The sequence below is a fragment of the Oryctolagus cuniculus genome, chromosome 20 (assembly GCF_964237555.1).
Source record: "Oryctolagus cuniculus chromosome 20, mOryCun1.1, whole genome shotgun sequence".
Taxonomy (NCBI): domain Eukaryota; kingdom Metazoa; phylum Chordata; class Mammalia; order Lagomorpha; family Leporidae; genus Oryctolagus; species Oryctolagus cuniculus.
In genome coordinates, this window is record NC_091451.1 from 9,307,176 (window position 1) to 9,327,038 (window position 19,863).

Sequence of the window (19,863 nt, forward strand, 5' to 3'; positions counted from 1 at the left end):
GGAAGGCGGAAGGGTTAGGGGGCGGAGGGGACCTGAGCAAGGTGTGAGCCACTCGGAGACAGCCTGAGCCGCCACTCACCTGGAGGGGGAGGAGCTGGCGCCAGGAGCGGCCGGGACCGCGCGGGTCAGCCGAGCCCGCGCCCGCCGCCAGGTGAGGCCGCGACACCTGCCCGGCTCCCCTCGGAAGAGGCGGGGCGCGGCCCGGGCTCCCGCGAGGGGCGGAGCCGGCGCCGCGCACCTGGGCGGAGGCGGAACTCAGGCGTCCCGGAGCCGGCCGCAGAGCCCGGGGCTCCGACGCACCTGTGCAGGAGGCGGGGGCCCGAGGGCTCGGGGACGGCGACCCCCGGGGCGGGGCGGGGTGCGGAGGGGGACCGTCCGCCATGACGTGGAGCGCCACGGCCCGCGGCGCCCACCAGCCGGACAACACGGCGTTCACGCAGCAGCGCCTCCCCGCGTGGCAGCCGCTGCTGTCGGCCAGCATCACGCTGCCGCTCTTCTTCTGCGCCGGCCTGGCCTTCATCGGCCTGGGCCTGGGCCTCTACTACTCCTCCAACGGCATCGTGGAGCTCGAGCATGACTACACGGGCGACGCGGGCTCGAGCAACTGCTCCGTGTGCGCCGCCGAGGGCCAGGGCCGCGCGCCGCCGCCGCCCTGCTCGTGCGCCTGGTACTTCTCGCTGCACGAGCTCTTCCCGGGGCCCGTGTACCTCTACTACGAGCTGTCCAGCTTCTACCAGAACAACCGGCGCTACGGCGTGTCCCGCGACGACGCGCAGCTGAGCGGGCTGCCGAGCGCGCTGCGCCAGCCGGCCAACGAGTGCGCCCCGTACCAGCGCAGCGCCACCGGGCTGCCCATCGCGCCCTGCGGCGCCATCGCCAACAGCCTCTTCAACGACACCTTCTCGCTGTGGCACCAGCACCAGCCGGCCGGGCCCTACGTCGAGGTGCCGCTGGACCGCGCCGCCATCGCCTGGTGGACCGACTACCACGTCAAGTTCCGCAACCCGCCGCTGGTGAACGGCAGCCTGGCGCTGGCCTTCCGCGGCACGGCGCCGCCGCCCAACTGGCCCCGGCCGGTCTACGAGCTGAGCGCCGACCCCAACAACACGGGCTTCGTCAACCAGGACTTCGTGGTGTGGATGCGCACGGCGGCGCTGCCCACCTTCCGCAAGCTGTACGCGCGCATCCGCCAGGGCGACTACTCGGCGGGGCTGCCCCGCGGCGCTTACCGCGTCAACATCTCCTACAACTACCCGGTGCGCGCCTTCGGCGGCCACAAGCTGCTCATCTTCAGCAACATCTCGTGGATGGGCGGCAAGAACCCCTTCCTGGGCATCGCCTACCTTGTGGTCGGCGCCCTCTGCATCCTCGTGGGCTTCGCCATGCTGGTCGTGTACATTCGCTACCAGGACCAGACGGACGACGACGACGACGACGAGTGATGGCTGGCCCCAGGGACGCCCTCCGCCTTCCCCTGCCTCCTGGGGCGTCGAGGACGGCGTGGGAGGGCACGGGGAGGACCCCCTGTGCCTCGTGGGGGGGGGGTGCTGGGTGCACCTGCGGAGCGGAGACACAGCCTTGCCACTTCCCCACCTCCATCGCCGCCTCTCCAGCTGACGTGTTGGCAGGCTTGAAGAGTTCCAGGGACAGTAGGGTCTCGCATCCGACCGCCTCCCGCGTGGAGGGACTGAGAGACCTGGCCGTGTTTAAGTAGCTCGTGGTGGATCAGGCGGAGAGCGCTCTGGGAGCTTTGGGAAGGGTGTCGTGGTGGGTGTGGGGGTTGGGGTAGGCCAGGTCCACGCAGCCCCTGTAGAGACACGGAGAGGGGGATACTCCAGGGTACTCAGAAGAGTCCGTGGGAAAAATGACATGAAAAGATAAGGTTGTTTTGGTGCACAAGGAGTTTGAAGTCCATGCCCAGAGCGGTCTTCCAAGCGCTCATGGATTTCAAACGATGTTTTGCACTAAAGGAAGCTTACCTTTTAATTCCGTTCTCCACGAACGCTTTTGAAATCCCCTAGTACTTGCTAGAAATGTTAAGTAGATGGGGAGGCACCAGCAGCGGCCGAGACTCTGACCCTGCCAGGCTGCGCGGGGAGACCCTGGAGCAGTATTATTAGCAGGCTCCCCATGGAGGCCTCTGCTCCCTCAGACTGGGAATCCAGTCCCTGCCTGCCTAGGGCCTGAAGCAGTCTCCTGAGTTTGGTTTTTTCAGGACAGTGACGGTCATAATACTGCAGATTAGGTTTAGCAATGCCTTGACTAGAGAGAGGCCCCTGCCCCATGGTTTCTGGAGTGAATGGGGAAGAATGCGCTCTCTAGAAGTAGCTGGGATTCAGAGTTGCAGGGCAAGGAAATTCGTTGGATAGTTGAGTGCAGAAGTTAAACTTTGCAGGTACTGTGCGGAAACTTGACGCTGCTGGGCCAGTCTGTGGGGGCTCTGGGGACTGTCTGAACCTTCGAATCAGGTAACGGAGGGATCCTAGTGGGAAAGTATCAAAAGTCACATGTATTTCTTCTGACTCCTGGCTCACCCCTCTTTCTCATCTGCTTTTTTTTTTTTTTTTTAATGCCTGGAGAGAAAGAATTTCATTAATTAATACCTTCTTCCTTGGATCTGGGAAAAAAAAAAAAAACTGAAACTTTAGAATGCATGTCCTCAAATGAAACATTTGTGTCTAGTAATCCTCTTTGAATGAATACTAAGGAAAATCTTATGTGCAAGCTAGAATCTCTTAAGATTTTATTTTGGGGGGGTGTCTTTGACATGATGTTAAAAACTCTTGATTAAACTCAGTTGATTTTTTGTTGATTAAAATCAATGTGTATACAATATGTATGAAGTTATTCTGAAAAGCAATAGAATATTTTTAAGACTTCCTCTTTGTGGCAACAAAATAAGTTAAAATAACTTTAAAAAAAACTCTATGATATCATCTTCCCAGTTTATTAGCTGAAAGCTGTTATTTGGCATTTGTCAGAATTCCTTGGTGCCTGGTGTCTGTCACAGCTACTTTCTAATTACTGCTGTGTGTGTTCACTCCTTTAAGGCAGGGAAAGATCTTGAACTAAGTTTTTTTTTTTTTTTTTTTTTTTTGTAGTTGGAGAAATGTTGAGTTGTACTGAGTACTTTACATTCTTTTTGTTTTACTCTAGCTTCTTTGAAAATTACCACTGGACAACGTGTTTATCTCAGGTCTCCGTCTCAGCACTTCTGAGACAGTAGTGATTCAAGGGATCCTGTCCCCTTACTTATGGGTACACCAAAAGTACTTTCGTCATTCCAGGATGCTGGCTTCCCAACTCTGGAACGCAATACACTTTTATCATGAAATTGTGAATGATGGTTTTAGGCTGCGAAACCATCATCATGTACATAGAATGATTTTTGTTATGACTGTCTCCCTGAGCAGCTCACTAGCCCAGCCCTGCTCGGTCGGGGTGGGAGTTGGTCTCATTTCTTAAGATGTCTTGGGAGCAGCCATGTATGAGGGTCTTCGACCAGTTCATGGAAAACGCGTATTATGAAAAAACTCTGCATGGATTCAATCACTTTTCATCAAAATATGCTTTAAGTACATTTTGCAGTGAGCTTTTGGAAATATCCTCCCTTTTGCCGTAGTCACTCTAGTGCTACAAAATTGTAAATGAGTCCACCGAAATGAAATTTCTTCCAATTAAATTAGTGGACGCACTTCCAGGCTTTCTTCTTTGGGTTTTGCAAAGAGAATAAAGGTTCTGTTTGTCTTCTCTTTGTTATCTCGCTCGCTGGTTAGTCCAGCTCTTGAACTCTGGTCTTAAAGGCACAAACAGTAGCACCCGTTTTGTTAATAGCAGATTTATTTGGCACTAAGAAAAGTCCCCTTTCAGAATCTGGCTCAGCTAACCTCAGCTGAGGCTTCCATTCTTAACTGTCTCGAATGGAATTTGGACATGCAGCATCATCAGCATGTATATGGACTAGATGGCCTTTGACTATGGTTTGAATTTGATAAATGCTCATTTCTTTAAAGAAAAAAAGTAGTTGGTATTAATATTTATTTTAAATAAAGAAATTCAAAAATTTCAAAAAAGATAATCACTTTCATTCAACTTCTTTTTCTTTTTTTTTTTTTTTAGATTTTAAAGATTTATTATTTATTTATTTGAAAGGCAGAGGGACAGAGAAGGGGAGAGGTCTTCCATTCACTGGGTCACTCTCCAAATGCCCACAAAATGCAGGGCTACATCCAACTTCTTTCAAACTAATTTCTAAGAAGACATCAGAGCAGGATTCCCTCTGCATTTTACCAGAACTGTGCATTGCAGTTGTTTGTTGGATGTTTTGCAGTACAAAGTGCAGAAAGTTTACAAATGAAAATGCGGAATGGTTGCTCTGCCCGGTGGTGTTTGGTCTGTTATCTCAGGATTCTAGGTGAGCTCCAATTCCCTTCTTCTCCCCCAGCTGGAGTAGTGTCTTCTAGGGATGAGACAGAAAAGAGAGAACTGGACCAGGAGGGAGCTTTGACCTATTTGGTGAAAGAAAAGCAGACCTAAACAGAAAGCCATCCGTAAGAGCTCCCAGAACAGAACAATGCAGCAAAAAAAGATGGCTCAGGTCTCTCCACAATCAAATCTACTCTAATAATTAGCTGACTGTGCAGTCGTTAGGAATCAGAGACAGAACCATAGTCGAGAATTTCCTTTGAAACAAGTATTTCTCCCTAATACACAACCACAGCCCCTTCTGCCTCTCTGTCACTGGCTGCCCTCCTGTCATGGAAGATCTCAACAGTGACTTGGCAGCGAGTTCTTGGTAGAGCTCCTGTGCCTTCGACAAGTTCCTTCTTTGCCCTTGGATCTAAGTTATCAGCATGCATAATAAAAGTAAGCTCCCTCTGGCGGCTCCGTGGCTCACTTGGCAAATCCTCCGCTTCTGGTGCTGGCACCCTGGGTTCTAGTCCCGACTGGGGCACCAGGTTCTGTCCCAGTTGCTCCTCTTCCAGTCCAGTTCTCTGCTGTGGCCTGGGAAGGCAGTGGAGGATGGCCCAGGTGCTTGGGCCCTGCACCCGTGTGGGAGACCAGGAGGAAGCACCTGGCTCCTGGCTTCGGATCGGCACAGCGCTGGCCGTAGTGGCCATTTGGGGGGTGAACCAATGGAAGGAAGACCTTTCTCTCTGTCTCTTTCTCTCTCACTGTCTAACTCTGCCTGTCAAAAAAAAAAAAAAAAAAAAAAGTAAGCTCCCTCTTCCCCTATGGCATTTCTTTGCTCTCTCAATCTTTTCTCTGCCTAATATAGAGCTGGATGATTTTAAAAGGCAGGTTCAAAGCCAATATTTTTACCTTTAATATTTTCCCCCAGGAGAATTTCTCTCAATTATTCCCCTACCCCCAATAAAAACAATCGTTAACAGAGTCATTAAGACAGCCCTAGGCATATCTGACTAAGCCACACAACATCCCAGGGAGACCTTACACGAGAGCAGCACTTTGGAATGAATTTGCAAAATATCTGTTGATGCATCCTGCGCCATTTTCCCTGATGAGACGAACCATGTGTGTTCAGGGTACAACCCTTCCCCACGGCCTTGCCACCGCGCCATGGGACACTGGAGTAGGTCGGCGTCGCTTTATTTGAACCTGCGGAACTGAAACCCAACATAGACCGTCTGGGGGTTGGAGAGAGAAGAGAGAGGAGATACAAGGAAAAGCTGAGGTCTGGAGCATGGACATTTTTCTGGGCCAGCAGGGTGCCCAGGAGCCAAGGCAGCAAAGGGAGCCTGGGCAGAGGGCAGGGCGCCCCGGGAGGACCCACAGGGCCTTCCAGTGACTCGGTGAGCGGAGGGTGACTCACCTCCTTCTGACCGTCTTTGTGATCAATTTAAATGTGATTTATCTTTGTATAAGCAAAGGGTATTACTGTCAGGAACTTAGCTAATAGCCTTGCCCTGAACACTGAGCTCTTAACTAAGTCCCCATTACAGCGGATGAAGCCTTACATTACCGATGAAAACTGTAAAGGATGTGCCATTAATAACGATACTCTGTTCTTCTAAGAGGCCTTTGTTCTGAGAGTCCAAGGTGCTTAACCCAATGTGGTCTCATTAATCTTATCCATCAAAACGCCGGAGCTTCAGAAAGTCACCACGACCCACAAAGTACAAATCCCTTCCTATGTTGCCTAGCTTTGCTCAGAAATTGTAGAAGTCAGTAGCATTCAAAAAAAAAAAAAAAAAAAAAAGATTTCTGAATGAGGCAGTAATAGTCATTGAAATAGACCACTCGAGTATTGTCTCTTTTTTAAGATTTATTATTATTATTATTTATTTATTTGAAAGAGTTACAGAGAGAGGTTGCAACAGAGAGAGAGGTCTTCCATCTGCTGGTTCACTCCCCAAACAGCCAAAAAGGCCAGAGCTGAGCTGATCTGAAGCCAGGAGCCAGGAGCTTCCTCCAGGTCTCCCACGCGGGTGCAGGGGCCCAAGGACTTGGGCCATCTTCTACTGCTTTCCCAGGCCATAGCAGAGAGCTGGATCGGAAGTGGAGTAGTCAGGACTCGCACCGGCGCCCCTATGGGATGCCGGTGCTTTAACCTCCTGGGCCACAGCACTGACTCCCACTTGAGTATTTTCAAAGGAAAACTTGATTAGTTCCTGTTATGATTTATGATTTTAACATGTAGAAGGCATTTCCCATTTCTGTTAAAGAATCTAAAACGGGAGCTGAGAGACCTCCCACTCACATGTGCAGAAGACTTTCCAGTCACTTCCTCCCCATTTTTTCCACAAGCATTTAGAGAGACTTATCTGTTACTTCAACACAATTTGCAAATCACTGGAATATGGTGTTTCCCAAGTTTTAGCTCATATATCCACTGTCTTTAACGTCCTTCTGGGCATCACATATACAAGTGGCTTCGATCCTAATTTCTCCCCAAACTCGCACTTCCAGAAACCAGACAAGGGCACACCTGGACGCGTGCAGGAACAGCAAGCTGTGGTCAGTGACAGTCTCACTGGTCTCTTCTCCAAACCCGCCTTGCTAGCCCTAGATGCCAAAAATAACTCGTCCATCCGCTGTGTCACGGAAGCCAAAACCCCACCTGCCTCACTGATAGCTCCCTCCCTCCCTGGCCCCTCCCACCATGGCCCCTCCCACCCAGGCTCCTCCTACCCTTAGCCCCTCCCTCCATGGTTCCTCCCACCATGGCCCCGCCCATTCCCGGCTCCTCCCTCCCTGGCTTCTACCACTCCCGGTCCCTCCCACCATGGCTCCTCCCACTCCCGGTCCCTCCCACCATGGCTCCTCCCACTCCCGGTCCCTCCCACCATGGCTCCTCCCATTCCCGGCTCCTAGGCCTGGGCTTCCTTCTCATCTGGAAGTTGGAGTGGGGGCGGCCCCCGGTCCGGGCTACAGCCCATCGCCCACATCAGGGCCGCGGGGAGAGACCCGGAACACAAACCTTGGCGTGTCACCCACCGTTCACCTTGAACTCGCTCCGGCCACCTGCAGTCGCCCGGAGCAAGCCCGAGTGCACCAGACGAGGCCTTCGTGGCCAGGCTCATTCCGAAGCCTCGTGCGCTCGGCCTGCAGCTCCCCACCGGACTCCAGCCGGGCTGCACGACCGGAAAGCCCCGCACCCAGAATGCCCCCGGTGTCTGCCGGCCTGGCTCGTCTGCGCCGGCCACCCCGACCCCACGCCACGCCCTCCCTGCCCCCTCGGGCCCACTCAGCCTGGGCCTCTCCCGGGGATGCTTCCGCGGCGGTCCCACTGCCTGTGAACGCGTGTGCCTGCCCAGTCGCACTGGCAGTTCTAGGAGGGCTGAGAGCTTTCCCCTTAGTCATCCGTATCATTGCCGGTGCGAGGGCACGGGCGGGTGCGTGGGAGGCCCTCAGACGTTGTTGGATCACGATTAGGAAACCGATAACCTCATTGCATTACTGCCACTGGACACTTTATTTCCTGCAATACAGTGGAAGGCATGGGAATAATAAGATGCAGAATAATAATAATAAATAAGATGCAGCCTGCACGTTTGAAAATCTTCAAGAGAGCTGGGACCGCACGGGTTCTCCTAACAGCACGCGAATGCTAACCTGGAGCTCCCGTCCGGGTGGCTGAGATGCAGATCCGCTTTTCCCCCATAAACTAATTTGCAGAAATGAATTGCAGATGGGTTCCATTAACCCACTGATAGTGGGACAGTTATTTTATGCTCAAAGGTAATCAGTGTCTTTCTTAGGAAAGTGCGATGTGTTAATGGAATGCTTGCACGTTTGTGGTGCTTCTTTATGGCGGAGTTATTATTTTTTTTTTTTTAGCTTATTGTAGCATTCTATAATAAAATGTACATGAACTCTGCTTTGTGCGGCTAGGTCATTACCCAAGAATCCATTTAGACAAAAATAGCATGTGTAGAGAAATATCCAGAAAGGGAGGCAAAAATAAAGGGAATAGTAGTTGCCCCCTTTGCTGGCTGGTGTTTGGTTTATAACATTTGGCACATTTTGATATCTACATAATAGTAGTTTTAAAGCCGTAAATAATATTTCACAGAGGTCACACCATAGTTATTTAAGTTCAGGGGTTTATTTCCCTGAGCACTAAGTAGCTATGAATGAATTATGCTTGGTCTCCTCTGCCACAAGAGAGCCGTAAACCTCCAAGTCATAGCAAACCGTGGAATATTGCTTCAGTACGTCAGGAAAATCGTACATGTAAAAGAAAAATGCATGATAAGGGAAAGGTATTTCTATTTTTTTAAAGTAATATATGTGACTGGGTAGGAGCTATAAAATTTTGTTATGTTAAACTTTCCTCTGATTCTGGAAAACAAGTTAAGAAAGGGCTTTGCGTTGTCGGCCCCAAGCCAGCCAGGCAGGCTGTGGAGCCAGAGGAGGAGTCAGGAAGGGGAGTTTGGCCCCACGGAAGGAGCACCTCGAAAAGAAGTTGCAAAACAAGTTGCAAGGTCATAAGAGGTGATTTTTACAAACTCCCTGAACTGCTGCATTCTTTTCCAGTGACTCCTGGGCAAGTGATTTTTTTAAAGATCTATTTATTTATTTGAAAGGCAGAGGCGGAGAGAGATTGAGAGAGGTCTTCCATCTGCTGGTTCACTACCCAGATGGCCACATTGGTCAGAGCTGGGACGATCTGAAGCCAGGAGTCAGGAGCCAGGAGCTTCTTCTGGGTCTCCCACATGGGTGCAGAGGCCCAAGGACTTGGGCCACCTTCTACTGCTTTCCCAGGCCATAGCAGAGAACTGGATCGGAAGTGGAGCAGCTGGGTCTCGAACCGGCACCTATATGGGATACTGGTGCTGCAGATGGCAGCTTTACCCGCTACGCCACAGCACTGCCCCCCCCCCATTACTTTCTGTGCTGCCTGGGTTGGTTATTTAACCCCTCTGTGTATCAGCGTCCTCATCTGGGAAATACAGGTCATGATACAAGGGGACATCAGGAAGTCCATAGAAAATGGAATTAAAAGATGAATTTATGAGGCAAGCATTGTGATGCAACGTTTTAAGTCCCCGTCTGTGATGCCCCAGCATCCCATATCGGAATGGCTGCTTCACTTCCGATCCAGCTCCCGCTAATGCACCTGGGAAGGCAGCAGAAGATGGCCCAAGTGCTTGGGCCCCTGCAACTCACCATAGAGTTCCAAGCTCCTGGCTTCAGTCTTGTGCAGGCCTGGCTCTTGTGCCCAACTGGGGACTGAACCACCAGATGGAAGACCTCTCTCTGTTTCTCTCATGACTCTGCCTTTCAAATAAGTAAAATAAATATTTAAAAAATGAGTTTATGTTGGTGCAAAAATCATTTTTAATCCATGCATAGTTTTTTTTTTTTTTTTTTTTACAGTGTGCATTTCCAATGAAATGATTCAGGGCACCTTCTATGCATGGACTTCTAACATTTTTGCACCAAAATCAATTTGTCATTAAAAATTCTTTAGAAGATTTATTTATTTGAAAACATTACAGAGGGTGGGGGGAGAGATCTTCCATTCACTGGTTCACTCCCCAGATGGCCACAACAGCCCTGAAATCAGGAGCCAGGAGCTTCTTCCAGGTCTCCCACATGGGTGCAGGGGCCCAAGCACTTAGGTCATCTTCCACTGCCTTCCCAGGTGCCGTGAGCAGACAGCTGGATCAGAAGTGGAGCAGCCAGGACTCAAACCAGTGCTGAGAGACATGGGATGCCGGAGTTGCAGAGTCTTACCCCACTGCACATTTTCCATGAACTTTTCAAGGGCACTACGTCTAGGATTGTTGTGAGAATTCCAACGTGATCATATCGACAAAGAGCTTGGCCAGTGCTCCGCCACGCTCAGCGACTGACCTTGTGGCTCCGACAGCCCGGCAAGCTGCCTCCAGCGGGAACCCTGCCCACCTCCACCCTCCTGGAAGCGTCTCCTTTTCTCTCCAGACCTCTGGTTCTGCATTTGCAAAACGGGACACGGCAGGGTTGCCGTGAAGATCGCAATACTGAGGAAAATCGTCAGGTGCATTGGTCCTCACGTTGGGAGGATTCGCAATTTCCTTGAAGAGTTTTAATTAGACTTAGTTCTAAACGCAAATTGTATCCGTATGCCGCTCCCCCACTTCTGAGTGTCTACAGAAACACTTGTCCTGGGCCGGTGCTGTGGCATACTGGGTAAAGCAGCAGCCCACAGTGCTGCCATCCCATGTGGGCACCGGTTCTTGTCCTGTCTGCTCCACTTCTGATCCAGCTCCCTGCTGATGCATGTTCATTGGGCAATGAACCAGAGGATGGAAGACCTCTCTCTCTCTCTCTCTGCCTCTCCTTCTCTCTCCGTGTAACTCTGACTTTCAAATAAATAAATGGATTAAAAAAAAAAAAAGCAAGTAATGGGGAGGCAGGACCCACAGTGGAAAGCAGGAGGGCGTGCAGCCTGTGTGAACAGCAACCCCAAGACAGACATTCTGGGAAAGGAATGAGATGCATTTTCGCCACATGTCCCAGAATTTACTACCGAAGATGGACTCCACACACTGAGCAGTGGCGGCAGCCCCAGAGCCTAGCGTCTCACCTGCACCGACTGGAAAGGAGAGCCTTCAACTCTGCCAGCCGGCCCCTGCTGTCACCTACAGTCACCTCCTGTGGCCGAGACCTGGAAGGCGGTGTATGGTTTCTCAGGGTGTCTAAAAGTGTGCACTACTGCCCTCTGCTGGACGGAGACAGAATCACCAGCGTTCAACCATCTTTCGCCTACGGCAGAGGGAAAACTTTTTGCTTTCACCTTCATGTGAAATATTACCTCTTAAAAAAAAAACTCCCCGGGAGCAAGTGACATCTGAATGCTTGGGAGGTGCATACGCAATCTGTGATGGTGATAACATTCCGATGAACTGATCAAAAAGGAAACTGGCATGTTGAAATTTAATTTTTGTTTAGACAATATGTATTTTCTTCACTGTAATTCTAGTAGTTATCAGCAATTTCAGTTTTTTTCTCCAAAAGTATTTCTCACAGAATGTGTTGGTTTTAGAGCTGTGTCATAAAGAAAACTTTTTTGAAGATTTATTTATTTGAGAGGCAGAGTTACAGAGAGGGAGAGACCGAGAGAAGAAAAGACCGAGAGAGGCCTTCCGTCTGCTGGTTCACTTTCTAGATGGATGCAGCGGAGCTGGGCTGATCTGAAGCCAGGAGCCAGGAGCTTCTTCTTGGTCTCATATGCAGGTGCAGGGGGCCAACCCACTTGGGCCATCTTCTACTGCTTTCCCAAGCCATCCGCAGGGATCTGTATCGAAGTGGAGCAGCTGGGACTCAAACCAACACCCATATAGGATGCCGGCACTGCAGTCAGAGGTTTAACCTGCTGCACCACAGTGCTGGCCTCAGAAAGCATTCATGCCTCTGGTGTCAGAAAAGCAGGGAACAGACTGCTAGTGTCCCTGTCACCAAACAGTTTGGCAAAACAGCCATGGCTTTATATTTTTGTATTAGGACTTGAGGTTTGTTTTGTTTTGTTTTGTTTTGGCAGGCAGAGTGGACAGTGAGAGAAGTGGAGACCCAGAGAAAGGTCTTCCTTTGCTGTTGGTTCACCCTCCAATGGCCGCTGCAGCCAGCGAACCGCGCTGATCCGAAGCCAGGAGCCAGGTGCTTCTCCTGGTCTCCCATGGGGTGCAGGGCCCAAGCACTTGGGCCATCCTCCACTGCACTCCCTGGCTACAGCAGAGAGCTGGCCTGGAAGAGGAGCAACCGGGACAGAATCCGGCGCCCCGACCAGAACTAGAACCTGGGGTGCCGGCACCGCAGGTGGAGGATTAGCCTATTGAGTTGTGGTGCCGGCCTGAGCTTTTTAAAGAAAAGAAACACTGGTAGATATTGGCAGGTGCCCTTCCCAGGAACCGTATGAAACGGACTCACAGCTTGTGGATGGATTGGTTACCCTGTCAATATCTACTTCTCTCATAGACACTGTTGGCAGGCATTTGGCTTCGGGGTTAAGATGTCACTCAGGACACACACATCCTGTATGAGAATTCTTGGGTTCAAGTCCTGGCTCTGCTCCCAATTCCAGTTTCCTGCAAATATGCACCCTGGAAGGCAGCAGGTGATGGCTTGAGAAACTCTTGCCGGGCATTTTGGGGGAGAGGATCTGCAATAGAAGATCTCACTCTCTCTGTCAAGCAAATAAATAAATGAAGAAAATAAAGCCTCCAGAGTCTTTCTAGAAGTAAGCGGAGCTTTCTCACGTGGGCGCCTATGCATCCCTCACCCCGAAACAGCCGTTCATTCAATCAAAACAAAATGCCTCAGGTGTGTGAGTTTACGCCCTGCACACTTCCTTTTGCCTCTCCACCACTTCTCCAAACACCCACTGCACACACTTTCAGTAAGGATAACGTAGAAAAACTCAAATGTAAGATCATTTAGTTGGCATCAGCAGGGTGGCACAGTGGGTAAAGCTGCCGCCTGCAGTGCTGGCATCCCATATGGGCACTGGTTCGAGTCCTGGAAGCTCCACTTCCGATCCAGCTCTCTACTAATGGCCTGGGAAAGCAGTGGATAGTGGCCCAAGTGCTTGGATCCCTGCCATGCATGTGGGAGACTTGGAAGAAGCTCCTGGCTCCTGGCTTCAGCCTGGCTCAGCCCTAGCCCTTCTGGCTTTGTGGGGAGTGAACCAGCAGATGGAAGATCTCTCTCTCTGTAAATCTGATTTTCAAATAAACAAATAAAATTTTTAAAGAAAAGAGTATTAAGTCAGATTTTAATTGGTAGCATTTTTTTCTTCCTTAGTGTCTCACAAAATCAAAAAGAGGAGTCGGCACAGTGGGTTCAACTGCCATCTGCGTTCCACATGGCACTGATTTGAGTCCCAGCTGCTCCACTTCTGATCCGACTCCCTGCTATTGATCTAGGATGCTGAGCTAGGAAAGCAGCAGAAGACGGCCCAAGTGCTTGGGCCCCTGCACCCATGCGAAAGGCCTGGAAGGGACTTCTGGCTCCTGGTTTTGGCCTGGCCCAGCCCCGGGACATTGCTTCCGTGTCGGGAATGAATCAGAGGGACGATCTCTCTCTGTCTCTCACTCTCTCTATCTCTCTCTGTGATTCTGCCTTTCAAATAAATAAATAAAACTTTCAAAAAATTAAAAAAGTGTTCTATGAATGATAGCATCTTTTTTAAAGTTTTTTTTTTTATTAATTTAAAAGAGTTACAAAGAGACAGAGGCAGAGAGAGAGAGAGAGAGAGAGATATCTTCCATCACTGCTTCACTCCTCAGATGGCCTCAGGCAAGAACTGGGCCCATCTGAAGCCAGGAGCCAGGAGCTTCTTCCAGGTCTCCCATGCAGGTGCAGGGGCCCAAGCACGTGGGCCATCTTCTACTGCTTTCCCAGGTCACAGCAGAGAGCTGGATCGGAAGTGGAGCAGCCGGGACTCGAACCAGTGCCCATGTTGGATGCTGGCACTGCAGGTGGCGGCTTTACCCACTATGCCACAGTGTCGACCCTGGCCCTCATGAATTATATGGTCTGATAGTAGAAAGAATGCTTCTTCATTCTAAACCAGTTAAGCCGAGATGGCAGTCCCTGCAAAGAAATATTCACTCAACACACACGGCCTGCACCACCGATCAGCTTTGAGCAGAAAATGGAATTTTAAAATTTCTCTCATTCCTCGGATGTTATTGTGCAGTAGAAGATTGAAATAATGCGTGTCAGATGCCAGCAAGGCTCAGCCCCTTGGCCGCGGCATTTCCGTGTCATTATTGGCTACAGGCCAAGCAGTCTCCTGGACCCCGATGGGCAGGTGGGGTCAGAGATCAAAGCCAGCGCTGGGCTCATCTGAAGCTCCCGCAATGCACCTCCCTGGAAGGCTGCATGGGGGCTGGGGCATCAAGAGTGAGACTATGCTAGGGTCCCTGTGGGTCCCTGAGGCCGCCTCGCACCAGGCAGCTTTGCTGTGGACGCTTCCATCACGGCTCCACCTACCACATTCTCTGCGCTCCCTGGAAATGAGTCGTGCGCCAGTGTCTGAAGTTGATGATTCAATATACATCAGAGATATTTCTGTCGACAGGAAATAAAGGTAGACCATCAGACGTCCTGGGAGCCAGAGTCCGCGTTCCAAAGCTGCGGAGGAGAGATGCCTCCCGCACTTGGGGGAGCGCAGAGCCGGCCAGCTGCCCCCAGCTCTCTTCTTGGCCATGGATGGAAGTCGTGCTGTGATAAAACATTGCCAAAGCCAGCTGCAAATAGAAGCCTCCCTACCCGTTCTGACTTGGCGTCAACCCCACCCTCTACCACCCTGCCCAAGGAATTAGGTTTTTGTTTTTCCATCAAAAACTGTGTTTTTTGTTCCCTACTTACCCAGCCCCACACTCCCTTCCCCTCCCTGGGCTCCATTTCAGCAAAGCTCGGGGAATAAAAAAAAAATTCTTTTTTAAATGTACACAGTCTCTTAGCCCAGTTTTAGTGTAAAATGTGCACGAATAACAGATTTATATACAAGGAAACTTTTCAAACTTCATATAAAATGGAATTAAGAGATAATTCAATTTTGGTACAGAATTTTTGAAATCCATGCATAAAAAGGATCGTCAAAAAGGTTATGAAAAAATGCTTATTATGGGGGCTAGTGTTCAACACCAGAAGCTCATATTGGCACTGGTTCGAGTCCTGGCTACTCCACTTCCAATCTAGCTCCTTGCTAACGGCCTGGAAAAAGTAGCAAAAGGTGGCCCAGATCCTCGGGTCCCTGCCACCTACGTGGCAGACTTAATGTGGCCATCTGGTGAGTGAACCAGTGGATGGAAGATCTCTCTCTCTCTCTGTCTCTACTCTCTCTGACTTCAAATAAATAAATTAATAAATAAAAAAAGAAATACATGTTATAAAAAAAACTATGCATGTATTTCAACTTTTTTACAGCAAAATACATTTATCTTTTTTCCCCCAAAGAAACCTTTTATTTAATGAATATAAATTTCATAAGTACAACTTTAGGAATATAGTGATTCTTCCCACCATACTTGCCCTCCCACCCACATTCTGAACCCTCCTCTTCCTCCTTCCCCCTCTCCCACTCCCAGTCCCATTCTCCATTAAGATTCATTTTCAATTAACTTTGTACACAGAAGACCAACTCTATACTAAGTAAAGATTTCAACAACTTGCGCGCACACACACACACACACACGCACAAAACTGAGAACAAGTCAATTAACACTCTTATGTGTCGCTCCCCCTCTTCATGGAGGAACGACACTAAACCCTGCCTAGGTTTCCTGTCCAAGTCACGGCACCATTATGTCGCTCCCCCTCTTCGTGGAGGAGCGACACTGAACCCTGCCTAGGCTTCCTATCCGAGTCACGGCACCATTATGTCGCTCCCCCTCTTTGTGGAGGAACGACACTGGACCCTGCGCTGTTCTTTTGTCTGCTCGGCCCTCCCCGGGTTTGCTGCTGGTTCTTCCCGGGTTGGCTACCGACCCTTCCACCTCCGTGGAAGGGTGGTTCCCCCTGCCACTTTCCCCACTTCCGCGGGGGAGCGGCACTCCGCCGGCCGGCTCTCTTGGGGGCTGCACAGGTGTTCCTTCAGATAGATGTTCCTGGTGCATGTTGTCTCTCTCCTCCTTTATAGTCCTCTTCCGCCAATCCCAACTCTGCTACCCACACGCCGAGTACACTGCTCTCCTCCAATCAGGAGCAGGTCCTGCTGTTTATTGGTTGAACTGGAGGCAGCTGTGTAGAAGCTGTTTCCTCCTCTCCCAGCACCATATTGTGGGAGAGCAGATGCATAGAATAAGTCTTAATTCCAATAACAGTCTAGTCCGAGTTGCTCCCCACATTATGTATGACATCAGTGACCACCCGAGGCTTTTGACAGGAGCTGTCAAGGCTATGGAAGCCTTCTGAATCCACAAACTCCATCAGTATTTAGACAAGGCCATAAGCAAAGCAGAAGTTTTCTCCTCCCTTCAGAGAAAAGTACCTCCTTCTTTGATGGCCACTTCTTTCTGCTGGGGTCTCACTCACAGAGATCCTTCATGTAGGACATGTTTTGCCACAGTGTCTTGGCTTTCCATGCCTACATTTATCTTTTACTTCCATTTTTCCACAGACTTTCTGAAGCACGCTTGGAGGTATCACAGGCCTGTGAAGCCTTTTGTAGATGCATGTTCTTATCCAGGATTTCCTCTCTTGCCCTGTGGGAAATGAATTTCCATGTCTTTGCTCCTGGTCTACATTTCTGGGCTAAGTCAAATCTTTCACTTCTAATCTTTCACTTCTAGAAGTGCACAGTGACTCTCTGTATGCCTCCTGGTACTGGGTTCCACTTTGCCTTCACCCCTAAAAGTTCCTTGTTTGGGATTTAGGCATTTTGTGCAGCAGTTCAAGACACTGCTTCAGATACTGTCCACCATATCTGACTACCTGGATTCCAGTCCCGGCTCCACTTCTGTCTCCAGCTTCCTACTAGTGTGCACCCTGGGAGGCAGTGGGCAGTGGTGATGGCTCAAGGAGTTGGTGGGAGACCTGGATTGAATTATTTGCTCTTGGAACTTCATGTGGGCATCTGGGGAGCAAACCAACAGATGGAAGCTCTCACATGCTTTCTCTCTCTCTCTCTCTCTCTCATCTTCTCAAGTGAATATATAAATAAATAAATGTTTAAAGTTTCTTGCCTTGGAAGGATTTTTCACTTGCTTACTTTCTGCAGCCTGGGTGTCTAGTCATCACAGCATACAAGAGCCATTCAGAAAGCTTGTGAGAAAATGGAATTCCAAGATATGTTTATTTTGGTGCAAAAAATATTTGAAGAAGAAGCATCATTTTTCATATTTTCAGAAGCTTTTTGCAGGTCCATCACAGGCATGGATTTCAAAACTTTTTTGCAGCAAAATAACTTTATCTTCTACTCCCGTTTTCCATGAACATTTCTAAGTCCCCTCATGGCTGCTGAGGGCCGTCTGGGGAAATTCAGGGTCAAACAAGTTAAAATCAGACTTTTTACCTACAGGACATTTCATAGCTTTTTTAAGACATTGTTTAGGGGCCGGTGCTGTGGCATAGTGGGTAAAGCCGCCTCCTGCGGTGCCGGCATCCCATATGGGAGCCAGTTCCAGTCCCGGCAGCTCCACTTCTGATCCAGCTCTCTGTTATGGCCTGGGAAAGCAATGGATGATGGCCCGAGTCCTTGGGCCCCTGCACCCACATGAGAGACCCAGAGGAAGCTCTTGGCTCCTGGCTTCGGATCAGTGCAGCTTCGGCCATTGCAGCCAATTGGGGAGTGAACCAGTGGATGGAAGACCTCTCTCTCTCCTTCTCTCTGCCTCTCCTTCTCTCTGTGTGTAACTTTGACTTTCAAATAAATAAATCTTAAAAAAAGACTTTTTAATGTATTTATTTATTTATTTTTATTTATTTATTTATTTTTTTTGACAGGTAGAGTGGACAGTGAGAGAGAGAGACAGAGAGAAAGGTCTTCCTTTGCCGTTGGTTCACTCTCCAATGGCCGCCGCAGCCGGCGCGCTGCAGTGGACGCACCGCGCTGATCCGATGGCAGGAGCCAGGTGCTTCTCCTGGTCTCCCATGGGGTGCAGGGCCCAAGCACCTAGGCCATCCTCCACTGCACTCCCTGGCCACAGCAGAGAGCTGGCCTGGAAGAGGGGCAACCGGGACAGAATCCGGCACCCCGACTGGGACTAGAACGGCGCCGCTAGGCGGAGGATTAGCCTAGTGAGCCGCCGCACCTGCCTAGACTTTTTTTTTTTTTAAATTACTCATTTATTTCACAGGTAGAATGACAGAGAGAGGAAGAGATAGAGATAAAGAGAGAATCTTCCATCTTCTGGTTCACCCCTCAAATGGCCACAACAGCTGTGGGCTGAGTCAGACAGAGGCCAGGAGCCAGGAACTCCATCTACCTCTCCCACGTGGGTGGCAGGCGCCCAAGCACTTGGGCCATCCTCCACTGCTCTTCCAGGTGCATTAGCAGGTAACTGGATCAGAAGCCAAGCAGCAGGGTCTCCCTCCAGTGTGCTAATGTGGGACCCTGCGGTTGAGGGTGCCGGCTGAACCTGCTATATGTACCGCAGTGCTGGCCCCTGCAAAGCTTTATCTGGCCATATGCATGTGATCTCCATGGAGGAGCATAAGAATGATACAAGTGTGCTTGAACAGGTATTGCCTTTTAAAAATGTGTTTTATTTATTTATTTGAGAGACGGGGAGGGGGGGGAGGAGAGCAAGAGAGCGAGCATTCCAATCACCTAATTCACTCTCCAAATGTCTACAATGGCTGGAACTGGGACGAGCCTAAAGGCAGGAGTCAGGAACGCAATCCAGGTGTCCCAGGAGGGCAGCAGGGACCCCATTGCTTGATCTGTTTCCACTCCTCCCAGGGTGTGTCAGCAGGAAGGTGGAGCCAGGTGTCGAGCCCAGGTGCTCTGATGAGGGTGGGGGCATTCTGACTGTCATTTACCTGCTGGGCCGAGCACCTGCTAAGGCTTCCTTCTTGCTCCAACACCAATGGCCGTCTTACGTACGGACAGAGGGTTCCACATACAGCGTCTTGGACGAGACTCGGAGAGAGGCAACGGTCAAGGTCGCCAGAGTTCATAACAGAGAGCAGCCCTGCTGTTTTCCACCAAGAATTTGGAAAAGGTTATTCTGAGGTTTGTTTTTGACTTGGTTCTTTCCTGTGTTGGAGAACACCGTCTCGATGATGTATTCCACTCGTCCCCAACCTGTGGTGGAGAAGGAGCAGGGAGCCTCTGTAGTGACCTTGGGGCCTTCTCCATCCCTCCCTATCTCCTCGCTAACACAGGCTCTTCTAAGATGCAAACTGAACCTGCACCCCGGGCCACAGGAGCCCAGACCCAAGGAATCCAAGCCTCTATGTTTCACTACCAGGCCCTGTTCCAAAAAGGTCGCTGATCTTTGAAATCTGCCAGCCCCTAAACCTGCTGAAGAGGGTCGAGGGAGTTAAAAGATTCCAGATGGGGCCAGGGAGCCTCTCCAATTTCTTCCCCTCTGTGGCTCGTTCCAGGGATGACCTGCGTAGGTCGCTGCATCTCTGTGTGCTTTCAGCTCCCCATTTATAACATTTGACCAACACTTCCTGATTCCAGAAGCTCATGTTTAGAGATGGTTGAATTAAAGTCCCCCCTCTATGATTGTTGCGTTACTATCAGCTAAGGCCCTAGGGCACAACTCACAATCAGAAAGCGGCAAAGGATGAGAAACAGCCCAAATTGGCTGAATCAGCCCTCCTTAGCTCTGGAGCCCCTGCTACCAGTTAAACTAGCACATTTACGTCGGACAACGTCTTGTTTATAAAGGCGAATATTTAATTAGTGGGAGCCTAGGACCAGCAAGGCTACTTCTAACCCATGTAACAGGATACCCT

At 50.2% G+C, this 19,863-nt stretch overlaps 1 protein-coding gene across 1 annotated transcript; it reads left to right on the forward strand.

The window, feature by feature from the left end:
• Window positions 1–224: 224 nt before the first annotated feature.
• TMEM30B (transmembrane protein 30B) lies at window positions 225–2,833 on the forward strand. The gene has a single exon (XM_002719548.5). The coding sequence runs from the start codon at window positions 381–383 to the stop codon at window positions 1,440–1,442; it is 1,062 nt and encodes a 353-aa protein (XP_002719594.1). The 5' UTR covers window positions 225–380; the 3' UTR covers window positions 1,443–2,833.
• Window positions 2,834–19,863: the final 17,030 nt, after the last annotated feature.